This window comes from Panthera pardus, unplaced genomic scaffold, assembly GCF_024362965.1.
Source record: "Panthera pardus isolate Hobbes unplaced genomic scaffold, ASM2436296v1 HiC_scaffold_13, whole genome shotgun sequence".
Classification (NCBI taxonomy): domain Eukaryota; kingdom Metazoa; phylum Chordata; class Mammalia; order Carnivora; family Felidae; genus Panthera; species Panthera pardus.
The window spans coordinates 70719035-70734286 of record NW_026526688.1 but is presented as its reverse complement, the minus strand read 5'-3'; the positions used below and the strand labels follow the sequence as shown (position 1 = coordinate 70734286).

The following is a 15252-nucleotide window of genomic DNA, read 5'->3' as shown; positions in this document are numbered from 1 at the left end:
CAAGATCATTTGTTGTTTTCCTGTTTTGTGATCAAAAGTTGACCCTAAACGATTTCAGCTCCTTGAAAGGTCTGTCTCCTTCTGTCCCCAAACTGGTCCTCCCCCCCTCCCCCCCCCCCCCCCCCCCCCCCCGCGCCCGTCGTTTCTAGTCCCCTGCAGGGGGACTACATTTCACAGAACCCCCTCCAGGGCCTGGAGGGGAAGGTGCTGTGACGTCCTTCCACGCTCGGTCGGAACACCTTCTCCCTCCTCCCGGCCCGCCGGCCCGCCGTCGCGCCAGCCGGCTGTCCCGCGGGCCAGCCGCCCCGGCTCACGGCAGCGCGGCCCGCGACCCGCAGCGTCCCCGAGCGCGGCTGCGGACGCCCCGGCAGCGGCGCGCCACGCACGGCGCAGGCTCGGCGGCCCGAGCAGGCGCGTCAGCCGAGCTCGGCGGTGGCGCGGGCGGCGGGGACGCAGCTGCCCCCGCTTTGCGCCCGCCGCACCCCCAGAAGCCACCGCCGTCTGGGCCCCGCGCCGCCGCGTCCTCGCCTGGCGGCTGCGGGCGGGGGCGCCTCGGGTAAGAGTCAGGGGCTCCACTCGGCTGGGGGTAGGGGTGGGGGGCAGAGAGGACGGGGAGTGGGCGGCGGCGGTGGTCTGGGGACCGGAATAAATGCTCTGCGGAGAGACCGGGTCAAGCCTGGGAGGCGCGGGGAGCACTGCGGCGTGCAGGGGGAGGAGGTGAGCGCTGCCCTGCGCGGGGAGAGGGGCACGGGGCGCCCGGCAGCCGGGTCACGGATGCGGTGGCGTCCGCGGATACGCTCCGGAAGGAGGGATGCAGAGAACTGGGGGGGGGGGGGGGGGGGGGGGCGTTGGGGGAACGCAGGATTTGCGGGGAGGGCTCCTTGCGTTGTTTTGTTTGCGAAGCTCCTTCAGTCATTGCAGTTGTCCCCTTTGAAAGGTTGGAGGTGAAGACAGAGAGCGTAGGGTTGGATTTCTGTCGACCCTTCAGCCCGTTAAGGATGGCCCTCCTGATTTCCCGGGGAAGAATGTGAAGGTGGGAGAAGTACCTGCTGCTGTGGGCGAAGGTGTCTGGAAGCAGATGCCACCGTAGGATGGGGAAGGGAGCGTCCAATGCTGGAAGTTGACAGAGGAGAGCCTTCTGTTGTTGCTCTTGGCCTGATAAGCCCCCTCTGTTGTCCTCAGTAGAGAGAACCAGGGAAGAAGCCCTTCTGGCTTCCCTCAGGGGCTGTAAAGGATAAATGGGAGAAAATGAGAGTTCCTGGGAGAAAGGGAGATGCAAGTTATGACATTGGAGAAGGAGAATTATACAGGTGAGATAGGAATTAAGTTAGTGTTGAGGATTATGATAGATCTCTTAGTCTGCAGAAAACAATGATGGGGAAACAATTTATGGTTTGGAAATGAAGGACTGCAAAAGAGGCTTAAATATTCCAGTGTCACTAGATGCTTAAAGTTTTTTTCTCTCTCTTTCTCTCCCTTTTGTTAATGCATTGGACCGGCAAGAATATAATTCTCATTTGAGCATAGAGAATGTTATTAAAATAGGACTGAGAAGATTATTTGGAAGGGTCTGACCACACTTGCTATTTTTTTCATATAATGTTACAGAATTTGTGGAGTCGAAAATCATCTTGATGATAAATGTTAGTAACATGAAAGTGGGAAAGCCAACAAGCTAACTTAAATCAATATGATCCTATTTTGAGTAAAATGTAACTTGCAAATTTAATGCATATAAGTAAAAAACAATGAATATAAAGTGTGAAACTTTTGGTACTAATTTTTTTATCTCTATCAGTTCTTTAATATTTAGAATTATCTTTTCCTTTAGAATAGTTTTATTATTTTTGAAAAAAAATGTACATGCAAAATTCAAACGATATAGAAATTTAAAAAGGAAATAAAGAATCCAATGTACAAGAAGAAGATAACCTTTTAACACTGTGTTAAAAACATCCTTCCAGGTAGCTTTCTAAACATTGGGATTATATTTCTGTGAATCACTATTTAACTTTTACTACTAAACATCACAAATGTATAATGAAGGCTTACCACTTAGGTTTGAGCAATGAAACTTTCACGTATAAATGCCCTTGGCCATTGGGTAGTCATGGTCTACTCTGTAGAGTCCTATTGTTATCATTCAATGTAAACATTTTCTTGTTCTTTCTTGTAGATTGATCTCCTGAAATTTAACTTTCAAGATGAAGTTTTTATTGGCGATTGCCTTTTTTATTTTAATTTCCTTGTGGGTTGAAGAAGCTTATTCTAAAGAGAAGTCTTCAAAGAAAGGGAAGGGGAAAAAGAAGCAGTATCTATGCCCATCGTACGTTCTTCATGTCTTATATTCTTATGTGGAGAAATGTTATTGCATTTTTTATCAAAGTAAGGTGGTTTATTAAAACACATATCAGCAAAACTTTTCATATCAGAATATGTACCCATTGGTTTCACAAGAGAGGTTTAACATGTGATAGCTATTTCCTAGTGTTTAAGGTAAAGTTTTATAAAGTTTTGTTCATGTTCTGGGATTATATGATTTCTATACATCTTTTATAAAATTAGAAAAAAGCATTACTATTTCTTTCAACCCTAAATATGCAACCATAATTAGATACTGGAATTCTGTGTTTTGAGCAAATACCAGTTCAAAAAGATGATTTTAAAAAATATTCCTAAAAATGAATATTAATTTAAAAATTAGATAGCTAAAGTAGGATTTTAAGGTGTATTTAGTTTATATTGATACATGGAAGAAGAAAATTCACATGGTAGATCAGTTTTCTATTTCAGTACTTTTCTGCAAGGGACTTAGATTAGGAGATTAGGTTATTTCTCAAAAAAACAGGAAAACAAATCCAAATCACCCACTCCTCCTTTTGTGGATTGGACTCTTTTTTTTTTTTTAATAGGAAGGGTTAATATTGCTGGTGAATAACAGCAAATAGTACCTAATGGTTAGAGCAATTGAACAGTGTGTAAGCAAACGACTTACACCAATATAATGTGTTTTTAGGTAATAATATATGTGGTGGTCTGAAATAAAAGTTAATTTGTTGTTATAGGTCAGTTTTGAATTAAGATTTTTTAAATGCCATGTTGATCATGGGTAATTTCAGGATCAACATCATTTAAAGGTAGACTATTATAGTTTGTAGATACTTTGTAAGAGATGTTAAGGTACATTTTAGGAAGTTTATTTTATAAAGAAAGGCTATTAAAATTGTTTTTTGGAATGGGTATTTATATGAGTATGTGAGACTAAAAGTCTGGAGACAGTATCATGATCCACATCAAAGTCTAGAATTAAATAAATTTCCCTATTTAGAAGTATCTGCTGGTTTTCAGGTTTAATAGTCCTGCTGCTTATTTCAGTGCTGCACAGTCTGATGTCAGGACCAGATTTCTGGGTGTGTAATAGGATGGCCCTGAATTCTACTCATGTGTCCCTCCTTGGCCATTTGCCCAACTGGGTATGAGGTATCTGATGGAGCAGGTTCAGGAATAATTGCCATCTGCAACTATCACTGTTCTTCAATGTCAAGAGCTTTGGTGTCACAACCAGGAGATAAGCATTTTAGGGAACTGGACATTGGCAGGCCTTACTCCTCCCAAGTGAAAGGACACATTCTCATGTTTTAGATATTCTTTGTATTAACCATTTATTTGATGATTGTTGGCATATTGGTACAAACTGTTGCATATGTCTTAACAGTCATGGTCATCCCGTGTGTGGAATCAAGCCAACTTCAATCAGTCAGGTTTCTCTATATGTGGAAGTTCACAGGGCTCTTTTCCTCTTCCTTCTGCCTCCCCCATCAAGTGTCATGAGTTAAGAGAGTTCTGAAGATGCCAACACCAAGCCTGAGAACTACCATGTATCTTACATGAGTTCTTTAGAGGACATTTTATCCCTTTTCAGAATTATGCTGTTAAATTGTCTTATATATAAAATGGCTATATATTTAAGTGTCTATACTTAAGACAGATTTTTAAAGTTAAATCTAGTAGGTTAATTAAGAGTGAAACCATAAAGGTTCTGTTCTGATGAATATGAATATCTTCAAGCAGAAGGCCCAACATACACTTGGTAAGCCCATATCACAGTATTTTAGACATGTTGGTAATTAATTGAAATTTTATCTTTGAAATTTTCTAACACAATTTTAAACTCTTTAGTATTTTATTTTTTTATAATTATGAGACTAGCTAAAGCATTATTAACAGTTGCCATGGTGATGCTGCCAAAAATCTGACTTATTAAAAAGTAAGTGTGCCTTGGAGAATAAGATTTACATATTTTTTGTTTGAGCATTTTATTAAGAATTTTGACTTATTATCACTGAATTCAATGAACTTCAGAAGACTAGAGTTTTCTCTGGCTATGTTTGGATCCATTATATTAAATTTCTTTGAATATCCAGATTAACAACCTCAGCTTTAATAATGTGCTGTGAAAGAATATGCAAATCATTTGTATCTAGAGGATGATCCAGTTAGCCCATCTTATATAAGTTGAAAAAGTATAAAACATTTTGACTAAGAGGAATATTTGAGATTATGAAAGTTAGGTGCAGATCACATCATAATACCCTTTAATATGGCGAAGCCTTAGTGATTTTTTATTTAATTTTTTTTTAGTAGAGTTGAGGCAGTGGCATTGTATAGACATAGGCAGTTAATGTATGAGTGTAGCAAACACAAGCACAAATTTTCTGTTTCACTGTTGTGGTAATATCCTTCCCCCAACCAAGACTGTATATAAGAAGAAAAAGGTTTTAAAATGTAGAAGAAATAAAAGACTTGGGGTCCTTAACATTCTAGGGTTCAATTTTGATGTTGAACTTGAATTATAAGTTTTTCCTGGCTCTTTTACTATTTTTTTTAATTCACATTTTTTTGAGATGCTGTAACATAAATTTATGCTGTTGTTTTTTGATGTGTAAGTGAAACAGCCATATGACATTGACAAGCTATCTGATAAATCTCCTTTCAAACATTTTAGAAATTTAATATATTTTAAAATATAAGAAATAAACTGTAAATGAGAAGATAATTTTGATTAAGTCCTTGGACACAGTGAGCTTTTTATTTTCCAGTTTGAATTTGACATTAACCTTCATTCCTTGGTCTTTCTTCTGGTTGTCTATACAGTTGGCCTGAGAGATTCTGTCCAAATCTATGGCTGTAACTACCATTTATTCACTGTATTCCTAAATCTCTGTGTCCATTTCAGACTTCTTTGAAGAATGCCTTACCCATAACTCCAATATTTTTATGTGGCTATACTTATTTTGACCTCGGGCTCAACTCAACATGATAAAACCTGAGTTCAGAAATCCTCCCCACCACTCCTAATACCGTGTTCATTTTTCCAGCAAATGATACCACTACCTCTTTTGCTAACGGAAGTACTGGGGATCACCTTAGACGTTCTCTTTCTACCTTAGCGTCTCAAATTGAGTAGTCTCCAAGACTTCTCAGTTCAGAGTCTTTATCAGCTCTGGAATATGTCCTTCATTTTCACTCCCTTGTGGACACACTACTTTAATTACTCTTCTTCACCTGTTTTGGTGGACTTTTTATTAGTCTCTCTGCTTCTTGTCCTCCTCCATCAATTCATAATTTACTGGAGTGTGTTTTCTGAATCTTCAGTCTACTCAAGTAGTTCCAATGCTTAGAGCCCCGTAAGCGCCTCCATAGCTTTCTATATAAGGTTCTCATTTCTTGGCTTCATACTCAAAGCTCTTGCTAAGCTGGCCTCTGACACCTCTAGCAATATCTTTCTTTACTTCTTCTTTTTTTTTTTGAATCGCCATTTGACACCACTTTTATTTTTTTACACAGAGAGAGCACGTACATGTGGAAGAGGGTAGGGGGAGAGAGGGAGAAAGAGAGACAAAGGAAGAGAATCTCAAGCAGGCTCCACACACTGCAGGAAGCCCCACACAGGGCTCTCTGTCCCACAACCCTGGGATCATGACTTGAGCTGAAATCAAGTGTTAGATGCTCAACCGACTAAGCCACCCAGGCATCTCCAGCAATATCTTGCTATCCCCGTCCCCCTCCCACCTCAACACATATGAGTCAGATCTCATACACACTTGCTCTTTCACACCTCTAGAAGTGTTCTTTCCTTTACCTGAAATGCCAATGCTTTTTCTTTAGTTAACTCCTGCCTCAGTGGTCTTGTCTAAATCCATGGCTGTAAATACCACTTATTCACTGTTGACTCTTCTTAGAAAACAAAATTCAACCAAGTAAATTTGAACATCTAATTGGTTTAGTAGCAGATCATGAATCAGGCAGCATTCCATCTAGCAAGTACAGAGATGCTCTGAGGAGTTATACAACATGGAAGGTTTTTACAGGAAGGAGAGTGTGGCAAGAAGTTATTTAACAAAAAAAGGATTATTTCAGGCAAGGCTACATTCCCTTAGAGGGAGGGGATCTTACTAGATGCATTATCTCATCTTTTGGGGAATGGAGAGGGCACATGTGACAGATTCCTCATTGATGCTGATCAGAACATTCCTGACTGACTAGTTAAAACTACATTTTTAGGGGACGTTGAAATGTAGTTGGGTTAGGTATTAGGTCTATATTTGGTGACTTGGCTTAAGTGACACCATTTTGGGCCTGTGGTTTTCTTTTTAATACACCTAAGTCTGTATGTCTGGCCCAGACCTCGCTCTGAAGAGCATCACACCCATATAACCGAATTTTAATCTGACTGTTCCATAACGATCTCAAACCTTGGGAAACCTTCCCTAATCTGATCATTTGATCTAGATAATGACACTCTATGCCTCCATAGTTCCCCAACTGCCTATCATGTTAATTACAATACTGTTTGGTAATCATCAGTTGTAATTGCCTGCTTTCCCCACTAGATTGTAAGCTCCTAGAGAGCAGTGTCTTATTGACTCAATCATCAGAGATCACAGAATATATACATACAATAAAAATTTGTTTAAAGAATGAATAAAAACCTAAAGATCTTTGGCTCTTATAAGTCATTATATCTGGGTTTTGTTAAGATACTTGAAAGGAACTTATATAAGTCCCTATGGACCATATTTAGAAATATAGTCTCAATATAGGGACAACTAGATGAGTTAACAACTGGGTAATTAGTGGAACATCTCCAACATGGATGACGTTTCCTTGTGAAATTTTGGCCTTATCAAGTTTAACATTTTTTTCAGTGACTAAAATAAGACTATACAGAGGAAACACCCAAACTGAGGATCATGTGATTTGGGAACATAGAGTGAATATCTGAGACAGAATTAGGATCCACTGTGATGTTGAAGGGTTAAAGTGATGGGCTGAATCTAAAAAAGATGGAAGTATAAATTGCACTTTTGTCAAGAAATCACCTGTGCAAGGATAGGATGGGGAAAATATGGTAGAAAACATTTGAAAGAAAAAATGAGATACTATGTTATATATATATATATATATATATATATATATATATATATATATGCATTATGTGTATATAATATATATGATACAAATGAGTATATATCATTACTTAAAGAAATTAGTATTTCTACTTTACCAATTTTATGTTAAGTATATTAGTAGAATGATATTATTTGAAGCAAGATTTACAGAGATTTCTGCATTGTGCTAATCAATATTGCAGTAACAATTGAAATAATTAAAATCATGTCATACTAGGAAGAACTGAAGAAACTGAGGTATTTGAAAGTTGTTTTCAAATCATTGAAAAACTCTGATGTGGATGAGAAAGTAGATTTTGCTGCTTGGCACCAATAGTTAAAATAAGTAGTAACTGGAGGCACTCGCCATGAAGGGTAATTATTTGGCAGATATATTTTATAGAAAATTTGAACATTGGATAGGTGGTTAGACCAGATAGTGATATTTAAGGTCAATTTAATTTGTCATATTTTTAAGATTCTTTGATTTTATATATTGTATTTGATTACAGCCTTACTATTATCCAATAGAATGAGATAGAATCATTTGAAAATTTTGTTTCAGTGCAGATTTAAACAGATCTGCCTTTATTTTTGGTGCATTGTCTTGGAAAGCCCACCCATATAAAATAAATATATCTTGGTCTTGTGTTAATAATAAGGATTTAAAAGCCTTCGGTGGTAGAATCTCTTCTTGGAATTTCATGAACGATCATACTTTTAAAGTATGTCTTTCAAGCCCAGAAAATATTTCTCCTTTCTGATCTAAACCAATAGGAAGAAATATGTCAAGCTACTGTTCTCAAATAATGATTGAGGGATTGCAGATTTAAGTGATCTAGTCATACCTGCCGTAATTTTTAAGAAGGTGGTATATGTTTATATTTATATGTGCATTATATATGAAACCAGAACATATATAGTATACTTTCAGAATTTTTGATTGAATAAACCAAAACAAAATAGAATTATCTCAACAAAAAACATTACTTGTCACTTCTGTTTGTGCTATCAGCAGACATAATGACACTTTTAAATACTGAATTTGGCCAGGCTGTAACCTTTTGGCACATGCTGCATTTTTGCCATCACTGAGCCTAGGGAATCTTCTACCATTTGTTGAGGACTGTTTGAATTTCAAGTATAGGATAGTTTACAGTAAGTGCACTAATATGTTTATAACTTAAATTTAAAATTTCCTTTCTCCCACTTTTGGCCCATACTTGTATCTGAAATATGGGGAGACTTAATAATATACCCTTGATTGATACTAGATGAGGGCTGCTGTTATTTATATTAGTGTGTAGTCATGTTAGCATAAATGAGTCCCATCTTTTTTCCTCCAAACTGTTGGTACTCTACTTTTAAAATCATGACAAAGGAATTTGGTTCTGTGTGTATAATGGAAAACGATGTGGCTTCTCTATATTAATTTGTTCACAAACTCAAAACAAAACAAAACAAAACAACTATATGTGTAAAAGCATTTGGTATGTTATGAGAAATTTTTTTGTCTCTTAGGGATTTGACCATTTAATGATAGCATTTGTATATATCAGTTATATGTGGTAGAAGGGTAGATGTACTGAATAATCAAAGCTATTACATGTTGTCTAAGTATAATATTAGCTATTTTCTTCCTATTCTGATTTTCTTACCTACTGTTGATTATAATAGAGTGAATCGATTTTAGTTTAGTTCTAGTTTCTTCCTGATGGAAACATTCAAGATAAATGTGTTGGCCAAAAGATGAAAAGCTGATTGCAAAAGGGTGTGGATAATTTCTGTAATGAATACAATTGAAAATTGTCTGTATTATTACCATAACACATCTAGCTTGAATATGTCACTAATGTTTAGTTATACATTTTTTTTACTACCTGTTAAACAATCCCAGCTTACTGGCATGCTGTTGTTTTGCCATCAGGTGAATTAATGATCTTCCCTTTCCAAATAATTTCCTAGGTTTTGAAACTGGCATCCTCATTACTCTAGCTACTCAGGCATGAAACTTAAATGGAACCTGTCTTTCTTTCTCTTAGAATGATTTCCTCTATCTGTCATGTTCGTTGCATCTCCACTTACCATCATTTTGAACTTTTTTCCTCAATAGTTTTCTAATTATTTGCCCTATTTTTTCTCTGGTCATTATTATTGGTCTTATATACTGTTTCCATTTTCATCTTGTTAATATTATGTTCAAGACCCACAATGTCTTCTTTTTGCCTGAAGGATCCTAGTGCAAACTCTTTACTTTGATTTTCAAGGGCCCCTCTAATTTGCATCCCAAACTTTATGTGAAACTACCCTCTAGTTTTAGAAAGGTTGATCTGCCCTTGCTCCTAAACTACTCTTGCCATTGTTTATGCTTAGACATGTTTACGTTTAGAATGTTAGACAACACCTTGGTTAATCTATGCAGGTCTCAGTCGTCCTTCATGATTCACCTCAAGTATTACCTTACCTTATGAAGTTTTTAAAAATAATTAGAAGTTTCAGTTGAGAATAAGGTTAATATAAATTGATAGCATGTGCTGGCTATTTAATACTTAGTCTTGGACATTGATAGAAATATTATTTTTAGAAAGAAAATGTATTACTATCATGGTGGGTATAAATTCTGGTTGCCATCATTTGTGATGGTTAGAATTTCATGGGAATTTGTTAAGGAATCATGATCAGGATTTGCAGGAACATGAAAGTCTGTTGTTTGGTTGGTTGTACTGTGAGTTGTTTTCCTTGAAGAATAGAAGAGTAGTTACCTGCTATTTGAGGAGTTATTACACAAGATGAACTAGACTTCTTTTGCATGATGTCGACTTATAGAACCGAGATCAAAGAGAAACATAGAAGAAGACAAGTTCACTTTTAAAGGATATGATAGAACTGTCCAAAGAGAAAATGGATTTCTTTGGGTAGTTCTTTGTTGCTAATAAAATGTGGCCTGGGTAGAGATACTACCCAAATCAAGCCTCACTGGGAAATTACAGTATTTAAAAGTTGTTCTCATCCCCAAGATTTCATGAGTCTATGACTAGAATTAATGTTAACTCCCTCTTCTTGAGTCTTTTTTGTTCATACTGCATGTTTTGATATTTGATTATATTTAATAATACTCTTTATATGGTATGTTTTATTTTCTTGTTGAACCATATATAGTATTAACTCTAACAAATATATGCATACACACACACACACACACACCCCTCATCTAATATGTATATATACATATATCTCAAGTGTTTACAATTTATAGTTAACACAATATGTTAACTCTAACCATATATAACAAATGTATACACAGACACACTTTTATTTAGCATGCATAATGAGAATCTTATGCAAAGTATCTCAAAGTAGGCAGAATGTGAAAGTTTAATGTATATACATATATATACACACATATACTTAGTATATATGTGAAGGTGTGTGTGTGTGTGTGTATACACACACACACATAGTATACACACACATACACAATTTTATGTTCTGTCTACTTCAAAATTCTTTGCATAAGAGCCCCACTATGCCTGCCAAGTCAAATGGAATAGAATGGGTGACTGACTATACAGAAATAATATAAATCAGTCTTTTGATGGGTCAGTGGCTGACTGGGACTGGGATTAAAGGTAACACCTTTAAAGTTCCCTTTGTATGTCTGCTAAATCATGATGGTCAAGGCATTGTAATATGGGAGAAAGAACACTCCTGTATCTCAGTTAAAACTGTTGCTGATTGGTTTTATGACTTTGAATAAGTCACTAATTTGGGGGGTCTCTACTCATTTGTATAGGGAAAAGTTTGATTTCAGTAGTCTCCCAATTTCACTCATCCATCATTCATTTATGACAATTGTATCTTTTATGACTTAATCAAGTTTTATTTATCATTCTTTTGGTACCTTTATATTCAGGGTTAACTCCTTTTGTTTTGATCCTCTTTTGCTTTCAGATTAAAAACCAGCCAAACCTACCAACAGAAAAAGAATACACAAAATTCTGTTTCTTGACTAAGTTAATTACAAAGGGAGCTAAATTTCAGAGTTCACTTATTAAAATGTATGTATTTCATTGTATTCCAAAGTAGATTAATGTATGTAGAAAGTGAATTGTTTGCGTTATTAGCGTACCAATTTTTATACACTAAGGAATTTGACTTACAGAAATGTGCCTATTTTTTTCTTTTGGAGATACAGTAATATGGTAAAGCACAGAGTATATTTGCAGAGATCTTCTCTATTCTCATTGTGTTACTACCTGAAAGAGACAGAACACTGCTGTGTTCCACAAAGCAGAGAACCTTTTATAAAGGATTTCTTTTACTGTAGACATTTTACAGAAATTTACGCTTAGAATTCATGAGGCAAATTATTCAAATTTATGTACATACAAATAGCTCCTCTGAGACATGATGTAAATATGAAATAATATTTCTAGAGCTCTGATTGGAATAACAGCAAAACACTGATTAAATCACTAATAGAATATGTCGGTTAACTTGAAACATCTGACCTTTATTGGTCCTCTTTTAGGAGAACAATAGTATGGATTCATGACTGTTCAGGGAAGTTTACTACCATGATTCCTGGGAATAACCTCATAGAAAATACCAATGTATTAATGAGTAGATGAGTAATGAGTGCCCTTTTGCATCAATATTTAGCTCTCTGTTACACCATGGGCATGACTGACAAAATGATCCAAATTCTTACAACACTTTTCAATATCGCCCAGAATTTTGTATTCATTTGACTATGATATTTTTGGCTTAATTCTTCAGATGTAGATGCTTTCAGTTATTCAGAATCTGTACTGATTTATTTTGTGTGGTGATCTAGTCTTGGCTGAGTCTTCACAATGTTTCCAATAATCCTTTTACTTGGCTCTTAGTCTCTGTTTTTCTCTCTCTCTGATAATTGTTTTGTCCTTGAGCCTACCCCTTTGAGTCTTAGCATACAGTCTTAGTTTATTTCAAAGACAAACAAATAGAAGTAATTGGGTGGAAACTCTCCCAGTGCCTATCTTCACTCTAAAGCTACCTATACTATCCTTTCTTTTCTCCTTTCCATCTGACATAACAGGAAAAGGGACTTCCTTTTGTCCTATCTCCTCTACTCTCTTCCGAGACCTACCTCTATTGCCTTACCTCTGCTCTCCGGAGTTTTCAATTTGCTTTTCTTTCTTTGGCTTTTTTTTCCCCCCTAAGGGCTTACAAATATACTAAATTGTCTCTCAACTGAAAAAAAAATATATATATATGCAGGTTTTGGTTTTTTTTTTAAGTTTATTTATTTTGAGAGAGAGAGTGCAAGCTAGGGAGCGGCAGAGAGAGAGGTAGAGAGAGAATCCCAAACAGGCTCCATGCTATCAATGCAGAGCCCAACTTGGGGCTTGATCCCACAAACCATGAGATCATGACCTGGGCTGAAACCAAGAGTCAGATGCTTAACTGACTGAGCCACCCAGGCGCCCCTACTGTATAGTTTTTATTTTTGTTTTTGTTTTTTCCTTCCTAGTATAGTTTTTATATTCCTATTTCATTAACTTTGTTTTTTCCCTCTGTTCACTACCATGTATCTTAAATTAATAGCCTACAATGGTCTATACTTTCTCTGGGCTATGCATTATTTCTTTCCTTTCCTCTCCTTGAATTTCTTGGAATTATGAAAGCCATACATTATTGTGGTAAGAAATGAAACAATGTGTACTACTTAATATTCTTAATGTTCACTCCTCTGTTAATATTAATTCCTGTTACCATGGTACTTTTTGGTAAAGATATTTTATTCTTTTTAAGCAAGTCTATTGACTTTTGAGTCCTTCTATGACTTGATAAGGACTAATGATTGTCTTCTACATCCTGACTCAGTCTCCTACCCTAAGCATCCATCTTTTGGCTACTAGCACTTGACTCACTCTTGGAACTTTTTTCCTGATTTAACTGATTAGCCACTTTCACTAGCTATTCCTTTTTAGTGTATCCTGAAATACTGGGTTTTGCCAGGTATTCATTCTTGGTCCTTTTAGCTTCTTACTCATCAGTTTTTTTTGTGAGTAATTTCTACTTGTATCTGTGGTTATCCACACAACTTTATGTCTAGGTGGAACTACTCCTGTGGGTTCCCCATAATTATTTTCTTTTTTTTTTTTTTTAATTCTTTTTAATTTTTTTCTAATGTTTTTTTTTTTTTTTTTTTTTTTTTTTTTATTTCTGAGACAGAGAGAGACAGAACATGAATGGGGGAGGGTCAGAGAGAGAGGGAGACACAGAATCCGAAACAGGCTCCAGGCTCTGAGCAGTCAGCACAGAGCCCAATGCGGGGCTCGAACTCAAGGACCGCGAGATCATGACCTGAGCTGAAGTTGGACGCTTAACCGACTGAGCCACCCAGGCGCCCCCCCCCCCCCCCATAATTATTTTCAACTTCCTACTGGACCTCAGAGTTCATGTATCAAGCCGGCTCTACCATCTGCATTTCTCAACTTTGTACTCAGCCTTTCATGAAAAATGGCAGAAGCATCTTTCTTCCATGAGCTTCTCCCTGATCATCTCATCAGTTCCTTATCCTATCGATTCCTGTTTAGAAATGACTCTTATATCTGGCTGCTTCTCCCCATCCCTGCTATTATGGTCTTGGTCATTTTGTCATCGTCTCATCTCGAATCTTTTATTGAAATTGCTTACCTAGTTGCCTGAACTCCAGCCTGCCTTCTCCACTTTAGTTCATTCTGCACAGCAGTGGCTCTCCAACTGTTGGTCTTAGCACCCCTTTGCAATCTGAAGCATTTTGAAGGCCACAAAGAGCTTTAGTTTGTGTGAGTTATATGTACTGATATTGTCTTATAAGTTGAGACAAATTTTTAAAATATTAATTAAATCACTTAACTATACTTATTACATCTTAACATAAGCAACTTAATTTTTATGAAAAGTAACTATATTTTCAAAAACAAACAAAAATAGTGGGAGGAGTGGCTGTTGTTTTACATTGTTGCATATCTCTTTCCTGCTGGCTTAATGGAAGAGAGCCAGATTCTCATTTTGGCTTTGTGGTATATTGTTTTGATTGGAGTAGGTAAAAAATGTATGACTTCACACAGACATGTAATTAGAAAAGGGAAGATTATTTTAATAGCCTTTTCATAGCTGTGAATATTCTTTTTTAATGCCATGCCAAAAGTTAACAAGTGATAATTTCTTAAAAGTTAATTGCGGTGTTAATTCTGAAATCAGATCAGTGAACATTTTGTTCTCTGTTGTACGAAAATCTATTGGTTTCCCCCCCTTTTTTTTTTTACACTTTCTTAGTTTTATTACTGTTCACAGTTTTTTAGCGTCTTAAATTGTTTTTGGAACAATTTGATTTATGTTTTTTTTTCTATTTTCATTGAGATGTAACTGGCCTATAACACTGTGTTAGTCCAAGGTGTACAACATAATGATTTGACATATGTAAGTAAGGTGAAATGCTCACCACAGTAAGTTTAGTTAATATCCAGCACATAGTTATACAATTTTGTTTTTCTTGTGATGAGAATTTTTAAGATTTACTCTTTCAGCAACTTTCAAATATGCAGCATAATATTGTTAACTATAGTTACAGTGAATGACTGTAACATAATTTTATAACATTCTCCATTGGCCATGAGGAAAATATTGGCTTGCTGTGTTTTGCAAATGTTGACACATTTCATTATACAATATCAAAAAATCACATCTATCTAATGTCCCTTCCAATCTCACTGGAAAGTCTGTTAAGTATTGGAAAGTATTGAAGCTCGTGATGGTGAGTATTACCTTG

At 36.6% G+C, this 15252-nt stretch overlaps 1 protein-coding gene across 1 annotated transcript in view; it reads left to right on the top strand.

The window, feature by feature from the left end:
• The first annotated feature begins 253 nt into the window (after nucleotides 1-253).
• The window catches only part of GLRB (glycine receptor beta), a 95977-nt gene continuing 80978 nt past the window's right edge, over nucleotides 254-15252 (top strand). Inside the window, exons 1-2 of the mRNA XM_019441159.2 lie at nucleotides 254-556; nucleotides 2177-2326. Of these exons, the coding sequence (XP_019296704.1) occupies nucleotides 2205-2326 (122 nt within the window). The 5' untranslated portion in view covers nucleotides 254-556; nucleotides 2177-2204. The remainder of the gene's footprint in view (nucleotides 557-2176; nucleotides 2327-15252) is intronic.